Raw genomic sequence first — 21,515 nt, 5'->3', positions numbered from 1 at the left:
GCTGGAAATCCTTGGTTTCACAGAATTTTGCTCACCCCCCACATGCAATTTAGAAAACAAGCTGTCATTTGGAAGCATACCTGTTTTCAGTTTTCATAGTGCCTTTTTATTGCACATCGTGCAATGTGCTGCTTCAGTAACTGACAAAAGAAAATACTTTATTAAGATACAAAGCAGATGTCACTTGATTGTTTTTCAGATAATTTTTGCTTTCAGAAATTAGAATGGCTGATGCTCACGTAAGCGTAAAAAATGCAGTTCCCACACACACAGAGTGCTCATGTACTGTATGTAAATTGATGTATAATGCAACCCACATTAGCTGGGTTGATGATAGCTTCAGTTTCACTGCTGTCAGATTTTTGTAGCTCCTTGAATGAGTTGGCTGGTCTGAATGAATGTTAGCATAATTTATGCAGCTGATAAGTGATTTGAGTGCTTGAGTTATTGATAAAGCACTTTAACATATCATTTTCAGCTTGATGTTATGTGACATCAGAGTAGAAGGTAATGTGCCAGTCCCCGGGCTTGATATTAAAGTCAATCTGCTCTTTGGATTTCAGAGGCCAGAGGAAACACAGTGCTGCCTGACACGAGCCCAGCAGACCAGCACCAACCCAGTCAGTCCCATCCTGCATTCCCTGTTGGGCCTCAGGTCAGTATCTTTCCTTTTGACTAATCAAGACGTACAATTTGATGAAAAGTAAATAACTGTGATCATCTTTGATCTATGTAATGTAGAAAATGTGATTCTGTTTGGCTGCATTTAATGTTACAAAAAGGGAGCATGTATGTATCATGTATATGTTTTAAAAGTTATTTGTTTGGAACGATTAGCTTTTTGTATGTTTTTCTAAAATAAAACCTAAGCAGGTTTGCATATTTAGGAGGTCAAATTATTTGAATTTCTTATATAAGTTACTTTTTAAATACATCATAATTTTATATTAAAAAGCTTCTGTAATTTTAATGCAACCTTATTGGCTCTGACAGCTCTGCCTGTCACACACAGCTCCTGCATTAGTAAAGGCATTTCATTATCTTTTATGCCAGCTATTTATTTTCTTTAGAGCAAAATGTAGGCATAATAGTATGGCACTGTATAACATTTTAAAAGATTTCCCATATCACTCCACAGTTTTATCCAAGTTCAGTCATGCTCTTAAGAAGATATTCAGTGTTCTTCCACTTCCCAGGACAGTCTTGGTCTGGTGATTGTTATTGTAGTGTTTCAGCTTTTACCAGTCAGTATAAAACTGGGAAAATTTGGGAAATGTTGGCATTTAGGTACTTGTAGGCTGACTCGAGTTAGGCCTTCTTGTGTTCATAAATTATCTTTGGTGCACGTGTAATGAATTCTCTAGTCTAGATTCAACTGGGATTGCTACCATGCTACATGACTGTAAGGCTTACAGCTTCAGCCTGTCAGGTTTGTCAAAACTTTCTGTGTTGGTGAAAATGTAGGCTTTAAGATATTGGAAGCAGTGCATGTCTATAACGGAACACTAAAGGATCCCAAGCTAGAAGACTTATAAGTGTGTAATACTGAGCTATGCACAGTAAAACAGGCTTGGTGTCTGTATTTTGTTACAGCCATTACTGACAGCCCAACAGTTAGCCTCAGCAGTAGCGGGGGTGATGCCAGGAGGCACTCCAGCCCTGAATCAACCGATCCTTATTCCTTTCAACATGGCTGGGCAGCTGGGGGGCCAACAAGGACTCGTCCTAACTCTACCTACAGCGAATCTCACCAACATCCAAGGGCTGGTAGCAGCAGCTGCAGCAGGAGGCATCATGACTTTGCCATTGCAAAATCTACAAGGTAAGTCATGTTTAGCATTTTGCTATTAGGTTCTTTTGCCTGTTTGTTTCACTTTATCTCTCTGTTTTAAACCAAGTGATCTCTTTTTCCAATGAAATGTTGCTCTTGATGTGTATTGAAAGTTAATACTTAGATTGTTTCTGAATACTTGAGAGGTACTTAAGGGATATTTGCATTTTTATAAAAACAGATTGAGGTTAGGTCTTAGATTCTATGGGTCAGTAATGTAAAGTACTTGAATGATTCATTAGGCTTTTCTGTCATCAGTGGTCAATGTTCAGTGCTCACAGTTCACTTTAAAATTTCAAATGGCAGCATGGAGACAAGTATTCTGTTTTGCCACTGCTGTTTACGGTAGCTGAATGAATAGGGGCAACTAAAACCACAGTATTGCACGAAAATAACTTTTAAAAAAAACTTTATTGTAAAATCAGAGTTTTCTCAGCTGCCATCAGTGCCCCAAATAGGTGTTCTCATTCTTGCTGTGGGAGGTCTGCTTTATCAGTAAGGTTCCGCCATCCTCATCCAAGCTGTTGAGGGAGTTACACCACTCCCTCAAGCCACAAGCAAAAAGTTCATCTCTGTATGTATCCTCCCCATTGTCTGAGCTGTACCATGTTTGCAACAGTTCTACCCTATCTGCTGCATTCTCCTTGTGGTGTAAAATCAAACAGAAAAGCAGTTCTATAAGATCCCTGTTCTTCCCTAATATTCTCTGCTGTTCAATCAATGTGTCTAACACTGTTAGAAACAGTACTCAATCCAAACAGATATGATATAAAATACAGATGTATTTATTTACTACTCCTAATTATGTTGATTGCTTCTCAGAAAGCAGTTGCTGCTGAACAGAACTGAAACAAGTATAGCAAGATAAGCATTAGCCAATATCTTAAAATAGAATTGTACAGCTTTAATGGAAGAGGATGGTAAGGAAGTGATTGTCCATTGTGAAAGTGATAAAGGTGTGAGCAGGAAGTACCAAAATAAAGCTTCAGCTCTTTCAATTTATTTATTTAATTGGTTTTACTTCTTGCTGATGTAAATGGTAGGAAAAGTTTTCCTTGAGTGGAATGGTAATTTTTTTAAATGAATGCTCTGCATGGTGCTCTAAGTACTTTTTAGTTATTAAACTCTGGTGGCTGCTGATTACCAGATGAATTGTTTGAAGCACCAAATCCTACAGGTTGTGAAACAGAGAAAAGGAAGAGACAGCTCATGTGTTGAACAAACTCCCTTACAAACCGCATGCATAGTATTCTCACCTGTTGGAGCAGCTACTTGCCTTTACCTTGTGCATGTTTTAAAGTTTAATGTCAACAGACCTCTCTTATCATAGTTGTAAATGGTTTTCACTTTAATGTTTAAAATAATGTCTCTCTCATACCATTAAGCTGCACCGAAGAACCTGTCATTCATAAATCATAGATGAAAAGGACACACTAATGCACAAATTTTGCTTGTTTAAAATTTGAGAGTGCATGTAAAGTAGGGAACTGGAGATTAAAAAAATAATGCAGGAACAGGAGCGGGTAAAAGCAGATATAACAAAGTGTAGGGGAAGTGGCTTTTTAGCGTAGGTGCATGATGAAATCTTAATGAAGAAACAGGCATTATAAAAATGTATCCTTCCACTCTGGAGTGCTCCAGGTTATAGTTGCTGGGTATGTAGTATTATAAATAAACATAAGCTCGTGCAGGTCTTACGTCGTTTATTCACCCCATGTTGCAAAGCTGGAGGGTAGGGATTAAGCCAGGCAACCTTTGCTCTTCAGTTTAGCCATGGGTGTCTAATTGCTAGCTAAAAGGTGTAACTCTGCTGCCAAATAAATTTTGCAAGCAATGACCTTACCAGATGAAAAGGTTCCCTTTATAATCTTCACTGGTAGATAGAAGCATGGGATCAAATAGGGACTTGCTGGAGCACCAGGTGCAGTTCCCTGTCTATGAACGCAATCACAGCTTCCATAAAGTCGCTGAAATGAACCGAACCCACAAATTCACCTAGTTACGTTGCTGATTGCTGTCTTTTCTACCCTTCCCTCCTGATCCTCTAAGCAAGTGCCACTGCCCTCATTATTTGGAAATGAAACTGATACACAAGGAAGCGAAGTAACTTGGTCAAGATAGCTCTTAAGAGCCCTGAATCATAGTCAAAAGCTTCTGTTGCTTCCTATATAGCCCACTACCCAATGCATGCATGAATGAAGGTAGGAGTCAGGTGAGAGTGCTGTGTTTCTAGAGAATATCTTCAGCTGTGTGGTATCATCAGTTCCATTGAACCTGATTGACTTCTGGTCCCTGTTTTTTGTGGTTATTTGAAAGATAATCATGGAATGTGTGTTCTGTTTTGTAGCCAGCACTTTTATAGGAATACTAATAGAAGCCCATGCTTCAACACAGTTTTGGTAATACCTGCCCTTTGGGTGAAATCAGACCATGTTCATCAACTTCCATCTCTCTTAAACCTCACTGTGGCATGGTCAACCTAGATGACTGGGGGACATGTTTTCATGCTGTTTTTTAACCTGTCTTATTACTCCTGTTGTCACATCTCTGTCCTTGAATTTCCAGTGCAGTCAAGCTCCTGTGAGCTGGGTCTTCTTGTGTCTTCCTTTTTTTTCTCTCATCAGTAAACTTCTAAACCTCTTCATCACACCAGCTAGGTAACTCAAAAGACACCCTTAAGACTTTTTGAATAATGTATGAATTCAGAAAAGTTCTGATCTAACAGAGTACTTGAGTTTATACTAAACGTTGATCAAGGGAGTAATCCCACTACATTTTGTGTGATCCACATATATGTTTAACTGATTTTCTTCTCAGGGACTTTCAGGTCTGGTTCAGGGTGATAAGTATGAGACCTCAGGGTGACTGGATAAAACAATGAAAACCCTTGGTTGTGGAAAGAGAAAAGAGCATTCAGAGATAGGAATCATAGAGGAGATATGTTAAGTACTTAAAATGAGAAAACGAGAGTTTCTTTAAAATTCAAGACATTGGTAAAATGGAGCGATTAATGATATGGAAATTACTCACACAGTATAACTTATTCAGTGAAATTACCTATTCTTCACTTGTCAGTTACTTATAAATAAGATTTTTTTTTCCAAATGTATTTGTGTTAAATTGTTCAGTTGCTATATGGTCCTGATCCAACACTAAGTCAATAGAAATTTTGTTCCTGTAAGTGAAAAGAGGTTTAGACTAAGCCTCTTTCAAAAATACTTTTCTTGATACATACTTGATTGTTTTCTGTTCATTACACTATGTCATTTGCCATGCACACTGCTATACCATATCTGTTCCCTAAGCAAATAAGTCAAATGTGTGTGAACAGAAGGAAGGAAAGTGAATGTGTAAATTCTTGCTGTGAAACTTACAAAAATGTGTTTTCTCTGGCTCCTATTCAGCAAATTTCATATGCACAAGGAATATGCAAAGAATACAATTTACTGAGATGCCAGAGGGTTGGTGGCAGACTAGAGCCATCTGCTTTAGAGTAAACAGAAATCCCTGAACATAACACAGATTCACCTATGGAACTTTGGCTTTCCGCCAACAGTTCTTTGAAGAAAACAATAAAATCACCAACCATAACTTTTTACTGTAATTCACTAAAAGCACTGAAAATAAGAGTTGAAAAACCATCCAAAAAAGCTGTTGTCCCAAGAAATTTACACACCTGTTTTCCCCTCACCATTTCTTAGAATTACGGCTGGAACACAGCTGTGCTTTCTTAACCAGCAAAAATTTTGGAGGTGTCACGATAGCAATGGTGAGGTTGTGAGAAGGGAAAAAGTGAGGCAGGTACCCTAGAAGACAGTGTGTTGCCTGTCTATTGCTTTTAGTCCATTGCTTCTTGGCCTGTCCTTATTGACTTAATGCAGAAAACACTCTGCCAGATTTCCTCTTATCTTATCGTCCAAACTGGTGTTCATCAAAATCCAACTTACTGTCTTTGGGAAACTTTTCTCTGGGCCAAACAGTTTCAGTTTCTGCATCTCCTTTGCTAGTTTTGGAGGAGTGTGTTCTTTTTTTAAAATTTTAGTTATCCTTCTCAAGAGTCTCTCCAAGGGACTAGTAGTTGCTTTATCTCAGAGTATTCAGTAATGCCTGGGAGCTGATATTTGTGGAAAGACATTCTCTCCTTAAGCCCATCTGATTTTTATGTCTCAATGTAATATTTCTGTGTATCTGAACAGAAAGATAGTTTTTGGAGGCTGAGTTTGTTCTGTCTTGTTTTTTTAATATAATTCTTAACCCTGTTGATTTCATGTTGACATCACTGAGAAATGGGAATGTATTCCAGTGCTGAGGAGTTGCTAAAGGCTGTCCTCTCATTTCGTTCACTTTTCCATGACAGCCAAAGCAGTTTTAGCTAAAAAGTTAATGTGTTTTAGCTATCATTTTAGTATGGTATACATGTTCAAAATGAGAAGAAACTAGCGTGGTGTTGCCTACCAGCTCGCTGCTGGCCACTCGCACACCATGGGTAACAATTTGGTAGTCTCTCTGCAAAGGGTTGGCTCAAATATATTACATCACGTAGCAATGGCACAAAAGTGTTTTAGATAGCTCCACTGATACGGAGCTTGAATGACACTTGAACCTTGAAAGAAATCAACAAGTTGGAGATTCTAGCCTTACGGCACTGAAACTTTATGTATTTTATTTCCACTACACATTGTACTGTTCCTAAAGTGGATGTCAATAATTTATTTCCAAGCCAGATTTTCTCAGTCTTGAGTTCTGAAAGAAATGAGAACAAACTATCTCCCCAAATCATTAGTGAAAGGCTTCAGTGCTGAAAGGAAGCCTTGCATGGCTGAAAATGTGAAATCATTAAATTACATTATTTAAACAGCGGCAGGTCATATTTTAGCTGCAATACAATGGAAGGGGAAATGTATTAAACATCTTGAGAGCTAGGAGACAGCCATTAAAATGCACTGATATGGGTAACAATAGACATAGATGATGGTAAAAAAAAATAAAAAGGCTTTTTTTATGTGGAGATCAGTCAAAATGAATGTTGGGTAAAGATAATGTTAACAAAAAGGAAAAAAAGCATTGTTTACATTTATTAGATCTTGTTTCATTTGAACATAGATTTGTATCATTAATTGTGCAACAGATAAAGTAAACATGCTCCGTCTCCATCCCCCATGTACACACACCTTAAAAATCAGAAATCAGAGAGAGATGAAAAACAAAAAAGAGACAGAAAAGAAGTAAACTAGAAACCTCAATTGCTTACTGATCTAGAGTCCAAATTCCAGTATTTTAGAACATTCTCCCCTTTTAACTAAAGTGATGCAGTCCCTATTCATTTGTATTCCCCTTCAAGTAACATGAAATAGCTTTCAGAGTCTACAGAAAGGCAGTGTTTCACTTATGTATTTTAATGAGCGCCAATGTCAGTAATAATCAAAATGATGTTTCACTTAGAGGAATACTTTATTCCCAGGTACTTCTGCAGTGTACTAACATAACCAGAACAAGAATGACAAGAACCAAGAAAAGGAACTGCATTTGCTAGCAATTTCTGTGAAGCCCTCAAACTAAATATACCTCCCCTATCACTATATAAATGCTGCACATAATGCAGTCACCGTGAAGGGCTCACTTACACAAAGAAGGGGTTAGCCACCCCCTAAGACTAACCTCCCTACCTTAGTACATGGAAAAAATAGGAGAGATTTGTGCATCCTTAAGCACACTGTGGCATGCACAGAGCGCCTGTGGATTAGCAGCCACTACAGCAGGTTTCCTCGGGCTAACAGCTGTATTCCGTCCAAACTGTGTTGTAGGGGAACTGAAGTAATTGGCAGAGATCCCTAAAGATGGGGTAGGTAGAACGTTTTGTGTCTCCATCTGGTCTCCCAGGAAATGGACTGTTTGGAAGGCCTAACATTTGCTTCTGAGAGAAAGAGCAAAAAATGCTTTTCTGAAGGTAGTACAGAAAGGACCTTACTGGGCTGGTTTTTTGTTTGTTTGTTTTTTCCCCACCATACAAAGCTTCTCCTGTGGGAATGCTGTGGCCCCATGTTAATTGCTCATCTTGCTCAGTGGCAAATTGCTGCCTTCACAGAGGGAATGTGAAAGGTTCAGGGCTTTATTAGTTACTAGTTGTTTATTGATCACTACCAGTGTGTTAGCTATTTGTTGTTTGGATTTTCTGCCCCATAAGTTAAAGGCCTACCATCAGAGACATTAAAATGCAGTAGTCTTAATGCTTGTGTGCTCAGTTGTTGACTTCCACCCAAAATAGACCCCAGACATGCCTATTTTTTCACTACTGATGGTTATGGAACGACATCAGTGAAGAGTAATGATGTGATGTAGATCAAATTAATTCTGAAATCAGAGTGTTCACACCTACTTAAACTTTGCGGGCCAAGTTTTGGCAGAGTCTAAGTTTCCAGACTTCTATGCCAAGAAGTGGATGGGAAAGACAGAAGTAGTCTGCTCCTCTCCAAGTTTCCACCAACAACCTATTGGTTAACTACCCTCTAGCAGACAGGATCACTAGGCTAGGAATTGTGGCGTGACTGGTATGCAAGACCTGGGCATTTGTGGGAATCTACCCCTTTATTCAGCCCTGACTCAGACTGATCCTGCTCCTGGCAGGAATATTCTGTGTGCAGGATTATAAATGAAATTTCTGTCAACCAGAACATGGACGCATTTTAATGCTGCTTTTAAAGTGTATCTTTGCACCTGTTTCCAGGAGCCTTTAATCTTCTTCTTGAATTTAGACCATGACAATTTAAATTAATGTAGAGAAAACTCATTCCAATAATGTTAAGCACTTAACTTACTGTAATCTTATAAAAGCCAAAAAATTTCAAATGCAAGCAAAAATCCTAGCTAGTGTTTGTCACTCTGTTCCTCACCTCCGCATCGTAGCATACATGCTACATGCACTGGTAGATCACATGCAAATAGATAGGTACATCTATATGGTATATGCATATATGACTCATATGCTGATCCAAGACTCCTTACTGCAATAGACTGAGTTATAGAAGGATTACCAGGATGGATTTGCAGCCTTCACTCTTAATTTCCTTGTCTTAGTGGATTTAAGTCAGACATTTATAGTCTTTGTGGTTTAATTTCCTTTGTTTTTCCATGGTGTTTGTATTAATAAAATCCCTGTGATTCATGTTTTAAAAACTCCCTGGATACAAACTGGTGTTCCTGATAGCCCAGTGAGATTCTAATCAAGCACATATATATTTAGGGACTCATAAAAACAACAAGTCTTTATTGACCAACTGGGATTATGGGCATTTTTAATAGTGTGAACTTTGAATGCATGGAACATGCAAGTTAACCACCTGGGAGACAATTCTTTTAATGAAATTTCTTTAAAGTCTATGTGGTTCTATACCACAGAAGCATACACCTCTTTTTTTGGAGACACCCTCTTTTTCTTTTTTTTTTTTTTTTTTTAATTTTCATGGAAAGTTCTGAAGATGTCTTATGACTTTCTTATTAAAATCTTAAAGATTATGCATCTTGAAACATTTTACATCATCTTTTTTTTTTTTTTTCCTTTTTTTGAGAAAAAAATTCTGTCTGCCACTGAGATTGCTCTAGAAATGGGAACAGGACCTGTCTGGTGACATCAGCAACGATGAAAGTGAAACTCCTTGGGTTTTCTTGTCCCCAGACCTCCATGTGATTTTATGTCTTTTGGGTAGAATTCTGTACTCATGGAGATCTTCAGGCCTCAGTCTCATTTTGCTACCGATCCCTGAAGCTGCTTTCATTCCTTGAACGTTTTGTCTTTACAAGCCTATTGCTCTGACAGATGTAGCAGAGAGCACACATGTGAGACCTGTGTTCTGCTTTGCGCTCTGCTCCAGACGTCCCATGTGATGGCAGATAATTCACGTGTGTTTTCTGCAACTCTCTTCCCACCTGTAAATGAATGTGTGGATAGTTAGAGCTATACTTTCCTAGAAAGTGGCTTAAATCACTACTGTTAGATGCCTTGAGCTCCTCAGACACAGCTAGATCTTTGCTAGATGTCCTAAATTCTTAAGTTTCATCCTGGTTCATAGACCTAAAAGAGGCTAGGCTCTTTCTCAGTAGCTGCAATAATAAGGTGAATTTTCCTTATTTGGGACCTACAGTGACCTTTTCCAGCCCATAGAAGAACTGGAAATTTCCACCAAGGTTAGTAAGATCCAAACCAATATGGATCCTTAGACTATTGCCTGCTAGAGGATTTTTGCTTATCTACTTTAACATGAATATTGCTTTTAAACTTAATCAACTGTAGATTTGACATATCTTACAGACTATTCTTTCATTTGGTTGTATTTTGTTATGGTAAATTATGCGATGTTAAAAAGAAATCTTCAGCATAAAGACAAGTTTCTCATCTCACTTCCATGATTAATTCTATTCAAGCCAATGCTGATGCTTTGGATTTACATAATCTGATCCTTGGATAGCTTTCCCTTTCTGCTTCTCAGATCCCATTTCAGTCTCTTGTCCCTTTCCTCATCCAGTGCTGTTTGTTTCTGTCCATCCTTTATATTTCAGCTTGTTTTTTTGAAGTTATTCACAACCCAAATATTCCTGAAAGTATTTTGTACTGTGCAGCTGATTTCCCATTACATCAGCAGTAATGAATGAAGAAGAGGTAAATGTCTAGAGGTGATAAACCTGTTGTAATTTTCCCAGTATATTGGGCCTCTGTATTTTAGAAGATGCAGTTGTAATGGCACATGAATCCTGTCTAAAAAGCAAGGAAATGATAGGCGTACATTTTCAGGAAATTCACCTATTAGCAACCTGAAAGTTGTTTCTTTTATTTTGTTTCTTTTTAAAAGGATAAAACCTCTCAAGAACAAATTTTGTACATGTTCTCTGAAAACAGTAGTTCTGGCAATCTGAACAGAGCAATCACTTTCAGATTCTCTCTTGGAGATTTTAGCTTTTCCTTTCCCAAATCAATGCTTGTGAACTGTAAAGGAAGACCATATTCCCCTCCCAGCACTGTAGCGTCTTTAAAACATATTCAGTCCCAGCTTTTTTTCCTCCATTCATTTTACTGGTAACAAAATCAGTTCTTTAAATCTTTTTTTTTTACTCTGCTTTAGCAGGAGTGGTAGTTCAAAGTTATGTCTTATGAAATTACATTTATCTAATATGAGCACCTTGGCCACTTGCAACCAAAATTAAAAACATATACTATTTGTTCCATTTGTCAGAAGAATATCATTGGTTGTAAGTGTAAGACTTATCAAGTGTATCTTTATGCATTTATGTTCCCATGAGTGCCATTATTTTAAAATTTTGTAGTGGTATTTATATATATTCAACGTTTGACATAAAATAATTTGAGTTTGCTATGTTTGTGAGATAAGTCACAAGGGAGAAAGTTGTATTAAATAAATAATAGAGATAAATTTTAGACTTCCATATATTTCAAAGCTAATGCAGCTAACTTGCAGTGGAATGGTAACATGAAGACACAGTGCTATAATATGATTGATTTGTTTTGACAGCAGCCAAATAATTGAGAGTGAAAGGTGTCAGCACAGATGAAATATTGTATAAGCCACATTCAGAAGGCAACCCCAGCAGCAATAGCAACTGGAGTTTTATTTCCTTTGATATCGCACTGTTACTCACTTCCAGTTTATTATAAAACCATGAAAGGTACGCAACTTTCCATATGATGGAGGCTTTTACAGAGGGGATAGAAACAGAAGTTTGTCAGGTACTTGAACAATAGATACTGACAATGGGATTTATGATGGATACAACATACAAGGGTAAATTATCTTAATCTTTCCCCCTGGTTTTCTCTCTTCTTTTAATCCCTTTTTACAGGCTACTGCTTATCTGGCATCTTACCTCTAGCTTGGAGGGTAAGTGACTCCCTCCAGAGCAACCATTAGTGTCAGTCTATGGATTGCCTGGCAGGGGATTGATGCAAAAGCAGTGTTGCTATTACCCTCCCCAGCAGTGAGACTTGTTTTTAGTTCACCTCTTCTGCACAGCAAACTATACCCATTCTGGCTAACTGAGACGGGGTAAGGCTTGTGTATTTGCATCATGGCATCCTACTGCACTGCAAGGAATACAAAGAACTATAGCATATTTTGAGCCTAGGGTAGTGTAAGTGCGCAAGTAACCTAGTACAGAAGGTAGCCAAATAGACCAGCTGAAATAATGCCTGAAAGCAAAATGATTTGAAAATCACTATTGGTCTTCCTTAAAAGCACACTGAACAAGGGAAGAGGGCGTGCCTGTAAAAACACAAGCTATACAGCTTCCTTTGTTCTGAAGCCCCATTGACTTCAGTGGGAGCAAGACTCCAAGGTACAGTTTGAATTGAAATGTCTTATGTCCTGCCATTCATTTCAGAAATGCTCCATTAAGAAGACACAAGTCGATGTGAATGACAAGGGTTCTCAGTAATGAGCTCTTGCTCATGCAAAACAAAACAAACTATGACAACCATCATGTTAACAAGATCAGGAACCCTTGTGGCTTTGTAATGTAACATCTAATCTATATCTATACTTATACCTATACAAATATAATTATCTTACTTGGAGAAAAGTAAATAACAGAATGGGATGAGATTTCCAATACAGAGCAATTTGTACAGTCACATTCCACTTGCATTCTCTTTGTCTCCTGATCCGATCATTTCATAAATGGCATGGTGGAGATTAGAAACTGGGGCTGAGGAACCTAAACCTACTGATATTAATAAGGGAAAAGTTTTTCTTGAAGTGGTGTAGGAAGGCAGGAGGTAAGCTATTGTTCATATAATAAATCTTACTGTATAGCAGGCTGCATCTACTGAAGTATTTTGGTTTAGAGAAGTAGAGCAGACTTGAAATTAATCCCTCTGATTTCCCCATTTGCCTCACGTTAGTGTGACGTGCATAGACCAGATTTCTTTTGGAGGAAACTAAACTAGAAGCTCAACTCCAGGTGCACGCCAACTGCATTCCAGAGCCAAGTGGAGACACAAAGGCCCAAAACAACAGTTGGCCCTTTGGACAGCTTCAAGACCATACATTCAGTGCAAGAAACCAGAGTAAATACAGTCCAAAGTAAAAACGCTCAATGGCAAGTAGTGGAGAAGAAAGGGACTCAGAGCCAACTACCTCCATCTACTGATCCTGTCATACTGTAGAAAAGCATTGCTAATGTTGATGTAGCCTTAAACCTGTATTTAGTGCTTCAGGAAGAAGTGATTGGTGACTGGTGTACGTGCAATGAAAATAAATCCTACATTGCTGATGATTCAGAGCAGTGTTATTTAGGTAGAGGCTTCTGTTAGAGCACCGAGTGCCCAGGTTGCAGGGTTGTGCAGCTTATGTATGAATTTAACTTGGCAGCTCTGATTTTAGCCACCAGCAGCTGTAGTGATCTGTTTAGTAATTGTAGGCAAAATGCTGAAAATGGAATGCCTGAATGTTGTGTATATATAAATCTATTGATAGCCACTGAAATGGGCACATAGACATCTAAATCAGAAGTTCTGATCTGTATTTGCTAGTATGTAGTTCACAGTGGAAACATAGGCTTCTCAAGCATCATGTTTTCTGTACGGATGTTGGTCTCCTCATCAAGAAGTACTCAGAATTCATGAAAACATGGGTAGTTGAAAAGACTCTCAGGAGAGTGCATAGTTTTCATGAGAAGTCTTTGTTTTCCTTTTCTTTCCATTATGCCTTCAGATTTTTTCTTTTTCACATCCCTGCTTGTACCTATGAGCACGTGCATATACTTCTACTGCCCCTTTTGAGCTTCAGCTAGACCCTCATCCAGGAGCCTCTAGCCAGTAGGCTGTAGAACAGAAACTCCTTCTGAGAAGAATTTCACAAAGTAGTATAAAGAGGTAGGGAATCTAGTTAATGGAAAGATGCTCAAGTGTCTAATGTACTTTCTGGCCACCATAACTGGGATTCCTCTTTGGTTGTTCACCTCTTGATCATTAGAGGCATTTGCCATCTGTTGCTGATTGAACAAAAAGCCACTAAAAGAAATATGAGGGAAAAAATGAAAAGTGAGGTAAAACCCAAAAAGCACAGCCCTCTGGCCCCTAGCTGGCCGGGTAAATGGAAAAGAGAAAAAAAAGTAAGCTAGCCATCTAATTGAACCAACTTATAGGCGTCTCCCACATTGAATATTTTTGTAGGCCTTTTACTGATTGGGCAGATAACCCAATCAACTACTTGTTTATTTAGCTAAAGCAGTTAACTTCAAAAGTCTTGCTAAAGGACCACACAGGTTGTCTTCATAGTAATCCTTACTCCCTAAAGATTCCAGTGACTATTAATAGACGTGTTTTCGGAGACTTCACTGTGATGAATACCTTCCTTCTTAGATGATGGGTTTTCTCTAAACCAGGAAGCAAAGTAGACAATTTTCCCCACACTACTTCATGAAGTAATTCCAGCTCATTGTTACAAGTGGTCAGCTCTAAGTGGTGATTGTGATATGCCAGCAGAGAGCCAAATCCGGAGGCCCTCAACTCTCAGTTTTAGTGAGGCAGATTCGCATTAGATGTGATGCTTGAGGCCCCGTTGACATTTGGGAGTTTGGGTTTTAAAAAAACCCTATGTGAAGACCCTCAAGGTTTGGCTGACTATAACCTGCAAATGGTTTGGCGAGACCCTATTTACAGAGACTGCTCAAGAGCCTTTCCCTTCCCCCATTTCAGTGGTCATCACTGACACATTGCATTATGAGAAAGAGCCCCACTTAACACAGAACTACTTTCAATTGTCATGAGCACTCAGCCTTATTTAAACTGACACCCTCTCCATCACCCCCAAGCTAGAATCCCAATGTCAGAGTGCTTCAAGAACTGGGATTCAAAGCTGTACTGTCTTGCTAAGAGCTGTGATAGAGTGGTGCAAAACAGCGGGGAAGTGAACTTCAGAGATGGAAGGACAATCCCAAAGCTGGAGGGAGACATGGTAAATACGGATATGCCAGGTAGGCAGAGGAAAAGAGAGTAAAGGCAAGGCCTACATGTGGATTCAGATCAGGAGAGGGACTTGGAGGACTCACACTTCTCTCTTCCCTTGCACTTAACCAGTTCATTAGACTTCAGTGATCTGGGGTCATGCCATCAGAAAGGGTTAGAATTCCTTTGTGTTCCAAGAGAAGATACAACCCTTCCTTATCCCACCACACCAGATTGCTCTGTTGGAATATTTGTCCTTCAAGGTTTGGTGCTGAGGTTCTCAAGTACCAAGAACATGTGAAAATAATCTGAAATTAAACAGCACAGAAATTCCCTGGTGTGAGGAAATGTAGTCTACGTATAAAAAGAGTTAAATGACCACATGATCACTCCTGCCTCTTACCGATTCAGCAAATGCTTATGCATGTGTCAGCTCAGGCATTTAAGTGGTCCTGTTTAATATGAAAAAGGTCACTTTAATGATCCACCATTTACTAACGGGGAAACTAAGGCACAGAGTAGTGAAGTGACTGCCCTGTATTTCTTAGCAGGACAATAGCAAAACCAGCCGTAGAAACCATGTTTCCCAAAAGTATATTTACAAATTTGTAGGGGGAGAGCACTATGTTTAAATTAACATAAGAAAGTAACATTTCAGAGAATACTGTTACAGGATATTTTCTGGGCATTCCTATAAAACATTTCTTACAGATTGTTTTAAAGGTTGAGTCCTGCTTGTCTCACAGACATATCCCATTGGTTTTAGGGTGGCTGCTTCTGTAAGTAAAGTTCGCAATATTCAGTCATATATTTTAGCCCCCAAAAAGGTTCTGTTAGAATACGAGAAAAAGAATGGTTCAAATAAAGCACAGCCAATGGCTGAACTGTGAATGGTTTTCCTCCTTTTCTTCTTTCCCCTAGAGAAGTACATGATTGCGGTAGAGGTTTGGGATTAAGTAATCATGTCTGCTTTCTGCAAATTTAAAGCAGTTTATATTTTTGCCTGAATTTTTGGTTTAGGAACAAATGTCATTGTCATGAAAGACTTTTAGCTTTACAGACGGTTACATTTCAAAAAATGTACTTGCTTTTTAGAGGTGGGGGTAGGAGAGGGAAAGGAGGAATCTTCAGAGATGGAAGGACTTGGGTCTCATGCCAGACTTTAATGTAAAATTAATTCCTTTAAAAAGATTTTTTAAAAAACACAACATTTTTCTAATGTGCATTAAGAATGTTGGAGAGCTCACTGAAGCATATGCTTTGAGCTTTCAGGAGCAATCTGTAGTCAGGCATTTTAAATGAAAATTGATTTGTGATTTACATGGTCAGTGGAAAGAAAATTAACTTATGGAAGGTTGTAATGAAATATTAGACAAGTAAAAAAGTAGATGGTGATCTAGTGGAACTAAAAGTCCCATCTGGAAGAATTCTGTGACATTTTTACATTTATCTGTGTTCTGCATGAGTTGTAATGTTAGTGGTAATTTTATGGGACTGAACTGAAATGAAAAGGGTGTTATCACAGATTGCCTACAATATAGGATTGTGTTCAGTGGAGAGTCCTGTATCCTTTTCTCCATTTTCCTATAATATGACTCATTGCACTTTTTTCAGCTACTGTTGTTGAATTCATTCAGCCTTTTACTTGAGGTTATTAAAGAAGAACATCAAATGCTCACAAATACAATCTAGCAGCACATTTAAAAGCAACACTGCTGCTTCCACGTACTCCTGCATAGTTCAGGCACTGTCCAGGAGACTCTTTAAAATATATGCTAAAATAGCATGTTACCACTCTGAAACACAGTTTATTACACAGTTTTAAAAATATGTTCTCTTTTGATTTCTGACTCATCAGCATAGTAAGAGTAAAGAATTAAAGCTTCTCCAGAAAACGTACCACCATACTTCTGTTCCTCTGTCCCTTTTGAACTCTGATATTCAGTGTACAACATCTCTGATTGCTCTTGCTGTCAGCTTCTTGGAGAGTGAAGAAAGAGAAACATGTCAGAATAACATGATGCCATGCTCCCTGCACTCTTCTGCTTTTGTACTAGAAAATCTTTCTTCTGTTTCAATAATCCAGACTTTGCTGGTGTTGGAAAGAGGAGCTCTTGTACTACCTTCTAACAGATAATCTTTCTCCTTCGGTAGTCTCCATGTATGACAACTGCTGATTTATCATAGCTTACACACTTTGAAATGTAGGGCTTTGATTTGGCAGAAGATTAATATTCTTTGGAATCAGTACGATCTATTAAAGCATTTGGTGAAATTAGTCCCATCATGGATTTAGAACACCTCCAGTTTTCAAAATCTAGAGAAAAATCTTCCCATCAAATGCTTGCTTCCTTCTGTTATTACATGAATTAGCTCTGTGTCCTATCAAAGTCCTGTTTGTTGTGAACAACTTATCTCCCTATTCACAGAAGAGGTGTGTTAGATCCCCTAAGCAGCTGAAACTACATTTATGCCATTTCTTTTTCTCTGTTCCTTTAGGAAATATATAGGTCTGATGTAAATGCATGCCAAGCATTCTAGTTTCTTTGAACTGCACAGGGTTTCAACATGGCTCAGCACCATACAGGATTTGGACACTGCCGAGCAAACACAGACTGTAGACTTGTACCTCTTCTCATTATTATTTTTTTCCTAATGAAGACTGGAGAATCAGTTTTGAAATTATACCATGTGCATATCACTGTTAGCTGAAATAGTCTTAAACATCAAATTGCACAACTAATATAGGCAATGTATTAGTTTGAATGAGTGCATTATTAAAGAACATAGTTTGAAACGCATCATGTTATTTCTCCAGGAAATTAATTTTGTAAGCCTATTTGAAAGAGAAGAAATATCACAAATCTATCACAAACAGTATATACGTTTTTCAATAGAATGATGTGGCTAATGATGGTAGGAGCAGCCTTTCTAATCACAAGATACTGTAAAGGTCAATATTAGGTATTGGCTTTCCGTCCTGTCCATCTGAAACAATATACCATAGTGAATGTAATCAGTAAATGGTGGTAAATGAACCTATTAGAAACATTAGCATTGCAGAAAGACAAGATTTGAGAATAGATGTTAAGTGGATCCTGCAGCTGGTAATTGTCATCCTGGGAATAATTACACTAATTAATAGTTGCTAACCCCAGACCCTTGCGCCTGTGACTTTGAATGAGCTAATGATTGCTGCTCTGGAGAGTGTATTGCTGGTAGATTTTCAGTAAGTGTCAGCAGAGTAAAAAGGCCCCAGGGAAGAGACTTTGGCTCTGATGATCTTCAGGGTCCCCATTTTTACAAACCACAAGTACATCACTGAACGATCAGATAACGTCTCCACAGACCACAGAGTAGTTGGGGATTTTCTAATGAAGAGATCCATTTCGTCGTAAAGTTCCTGATTTGTAAAGTTAATATTAAGTTCATGTAACCTCAGACTCATAGCACTTGCAATCAGCAGGTTTTGCTTTTGAGGCTGTGCTTTAAATGAACCACAAAAGCCAACTTTTTCTATTGCCTTTCCTCCTGACCCTAGTTAAGTGGACTCTGTTTCTGTGGGAGTTAATTTAAAATGCTACCAAATCTTTATTGACATCATTTAATTTTTGTAGGCTTTTAAAGACTGGGAAGTTTGTTTTACATAGGAGAGTGGGTCTTAATTCCTTTGACTATTCGGCTCTCTTTCTCTGTCTCTGTTTCATCCCTCCCATCCCCAATAAATAAGTATATGAATCCTGTAATATCCATAAATTCAGGGCATATAATCTAGCTGTCTTCTAAGGGTGAATATCAGTGATAATCTTGTATCATTAAAATCAATAGTTGACTGGTGTCAAAATGGCAACAGAAGAATTCCAGTAAAATCAAGATTATGTTCATCAAGCACAAAGGAAAATGTAAGGAGAGCTGTATTTCTCTTGATCTTGCAGTCTGTGAGGGAAAGGATTATTAATATACTTTGGAATATTAGCCTATGGCCTTTGATCAGATGGAACAATAAAAGACTGAGTGCTGCCCCATGTTGGAGCCTTTTTTTGTCTAAACAAACAACAAGGTAATATTGTAAAATCATAAATCCAGGTTACTTACACTACTACACTACTAGTTGATGATTCCTCATGTCTTCAGGGAGTTAGAAGTGAGTTGTGGGTTGTCCTGGTCTGAGCTGTAAAGCTGCTAGTTGACAGAGGTCCTAGCCATCTTTAGATAGGTAGACAAGGGGAACTGTTTATAGAAAAATCTATGGAAGTTTCAAAAAATTGGAAAAATCAGTGCTTAAATGTTGCTTTGAGTGTAGAACCTAGAATATAAACCTAGTACCTGTACAGCACTCTGAAGCAAGAATAAATACGGCACTTGTATGGCCAGCTCATTCATTTTCTACAGCCTGCAATAGAGAATTTATTTTGTAAACTTTTTCTTTTTTACAGCACCTATTTCTTATAGGCTTGTGGTATTTTTTCTTTGCTTTGTTTTGTTTACTAATTATGCTCATAAAGGCAAGTGCACATAATGCCCAGGTAAGGTAAGAATGCTGAAGTTTTTAAGGAAGAAAGCAGAATGAATTTTAGGAGCCACATAGGTACTAAATGGCTCCTTTAGAGACCACAGTGTCATGTAGACTGAGAGGAAAATGTCCCCAGGCTTTTGAAACCAGATATAAAAGTTAAATCATTGCTATCTCCCTTAATTAAGATCCTGTGATTCCCGATATGACAATTTATGGAATAGTATATTTTTATAATGGTAAGTATGTTGGTTGTTTCAGAAGGAACAAACTATTAGAAAGGTATTGAAGTAGCAGAGGAAAAAGGAACAAAACAGTTAAAGAAACATATTCCTTTGCCAACTAAAATCATTAGTTCTTACAGTCCTTCCAAAAGATTTTCTCTGACTACATGTTAAAAAATTGTAAATATTTTAAGGAGTTCATGTTGCATTATGCCATGGCACTAGTGATGAAGCTCAATTGTCTTTATCTAAATTCACACCCCTGAGAAGGGTGGCAAATAAAAAGATTATATCAGGGTTAACTGCAGTCTGCTTATCCTCTGTAAAACAAGAAGAAAATGCATGAGAACTATATTTTGTTGTATTTATACAGAGTGTTTCAAGGATGCTAATGTCAATTTGATAAGCTAAACAGAAGAATACAATATTGTGGAACAAGAAAACAGTCCCGAGTAACAGAAGACTTTGGGGGAAAGAACAGAAACTGGGTAGAAGATAGTGTTCATGGAAGTTGCAGCCCATCCAACAAGGCAGGATGAAACGAATGGCAGTGAAAATATGGCAGTTGTCCAGAAAGGTAGATACGATATGCAGCAAGAAAGGAATAGAGAAATGGTAGTAAAGAAACTACTTTGTGAATGAATAAGAGGGCTTGGTTTTTGGAACTACAGAGCAGTGCCTGAGTGTTTGAACTCAGACAGTGGCACAAAGAGCCGGCACAGGAGATACCGGCACTCTGAAAACGGTAACAGAGCCCATGGGGTCTCCTTACGTCAGTGCTGAGAGTGAGCCTGCCCCTGCAAGACAGCAGTCATTGCTCAGTGACAAAGTTAACCAGACAGTGCATAAACCCTTGATGTTTGACATCAACGAAGCAGATTTGGTCTTTTGTTCCAGATGTAGCAAAGATCATGAGACTTGTGTGAGAGAGCAAAGGACGCAAATTGGAGACCTGCAGCGAGTGGTCTCATTTTCCTCTGAGTTGCAAAATTAATTATTTTCCCTTAGAGAGGTAGTTCTTTGACTGCTGTTGCTGAAACTGGGAATTCGGAGCTAAATTTCCAGAGGATTATGACTAGACAGGGGCTAGCCTCATGTTCTAGAAAGACCATGGACTTTACTGAATTCTGTCTGTTTAAATTCAAAAGAGCTCTCATTGCCTTTTTTTGTTTGTTTTTGACTTTGATTCACTGTGCTTCAAAAGACAGCAGTCTGTCTAAGCAGGAAGAGTTTGGTTCTGAATTAGTATTGTAAGGATAAAAGGTTAGAGAAAATCACAAAATGAAAATTAAATCTGGATTTGAGATGGACAGAGAAACAGTAAATCCAAATAGACGGTGAGACACAAAAATGTTAAGCATAAAGCCAAAGAACATAAATCAGGAAAGCCTGGAATTAAGCAAAAATGTGAAGAGAAGTCCTGGCCCCATTGGATGCAATAGTAAAATTTCTTTTGAATTCAGTCGGGTCAAGATTTTGCCATTGTGGGGGGAAAACAGAAAGCCTAAAGACACAGGATGAAAAATGAAGCACTTGGGAGAGCCAGCCTGAGAATGTGAGACAGATTCTCTCTGGAGGCATGGTGCATCAGAGAGTCTTTCTTGCTCTTCATTCAAAATGCTTGGCTAAGTTGCATCAGCACTGTCATTAGGAAAGACCATATAGCTTAGAGAGTGAACAGGGCAAGTCTACGTCCAGAAGAGGGGCTACTTCTGGTTCGCTAAAGAAATATTACTCCTTTGCACGTGTCTCTTTGTGACTCTTTGTCACTAACACCTTTGTTATAAGGTGGCAATAATTCAGCCCACGTCTATCACAACATATGCTGGCAGGGAACAAACATTTATGAAATAAATATTTGAATGTGGCTGTAAATGTATTTTACTTTATTTTACTTCTGTTTTGAGTAGGATGTGGGAGAAGGGTTGCTACTTGGAAGCAAGATGGAGAAAGATAAGAGAGGGAGACTTTCCTGGTTTAAAAAAAAAAATAAAA

General features: G+C 38.3%; 1 protein-coding gene across 2 annotated transcripts in view; it reads left to right on the top strand.

The window, feature by feature from the left end:
• The window catches only part of POU6F2 (POU class 6 homeobox 2), a 313,847-nt gene that overhangs the window by 133,028 nt on the left and 159,304 nt on the right, over positions 1 to 21,515 (top strand). For both annotated transcript variants that reach the window (XM_009462403.2, XM_087737877.1), the window contains exons 3-4: positions 564 to 655; positions 1,594 to 1,822. In XM_009462403.2, coding sequence (XP_009460678.2) covers positions 564 to 655; positions 1,594 to 1,822 — 321 coding nt within the window. The remainder of the gene's footprint in view (positions 1 to 563; positions 656 to 1,593; positions 1,823 to 21,515) is intronic.

The sequence above is a fragment of the Nipponia nippon genome, unplaced genomic scaffold (assembly GCF_047370975.1).
Source record: "Nipponia nippon isolate SJK-2023a ecotype South Korea unplaced genomic scaffold, ASM4737097v1 scaffold_1, whole genome shotgun sequence".
Lineage (NCBI taxonomy): Eukaryota > Metazoa > Chordata > Aves > Pelecaniformes > Threskiornithidae > Nipponia > Nipponia nippon.
The sequence above is the reverse complement of the archived record's forward strand: the minus strand, read 5'-3'. Positions and strand labels throughout refer to the sequence as shown.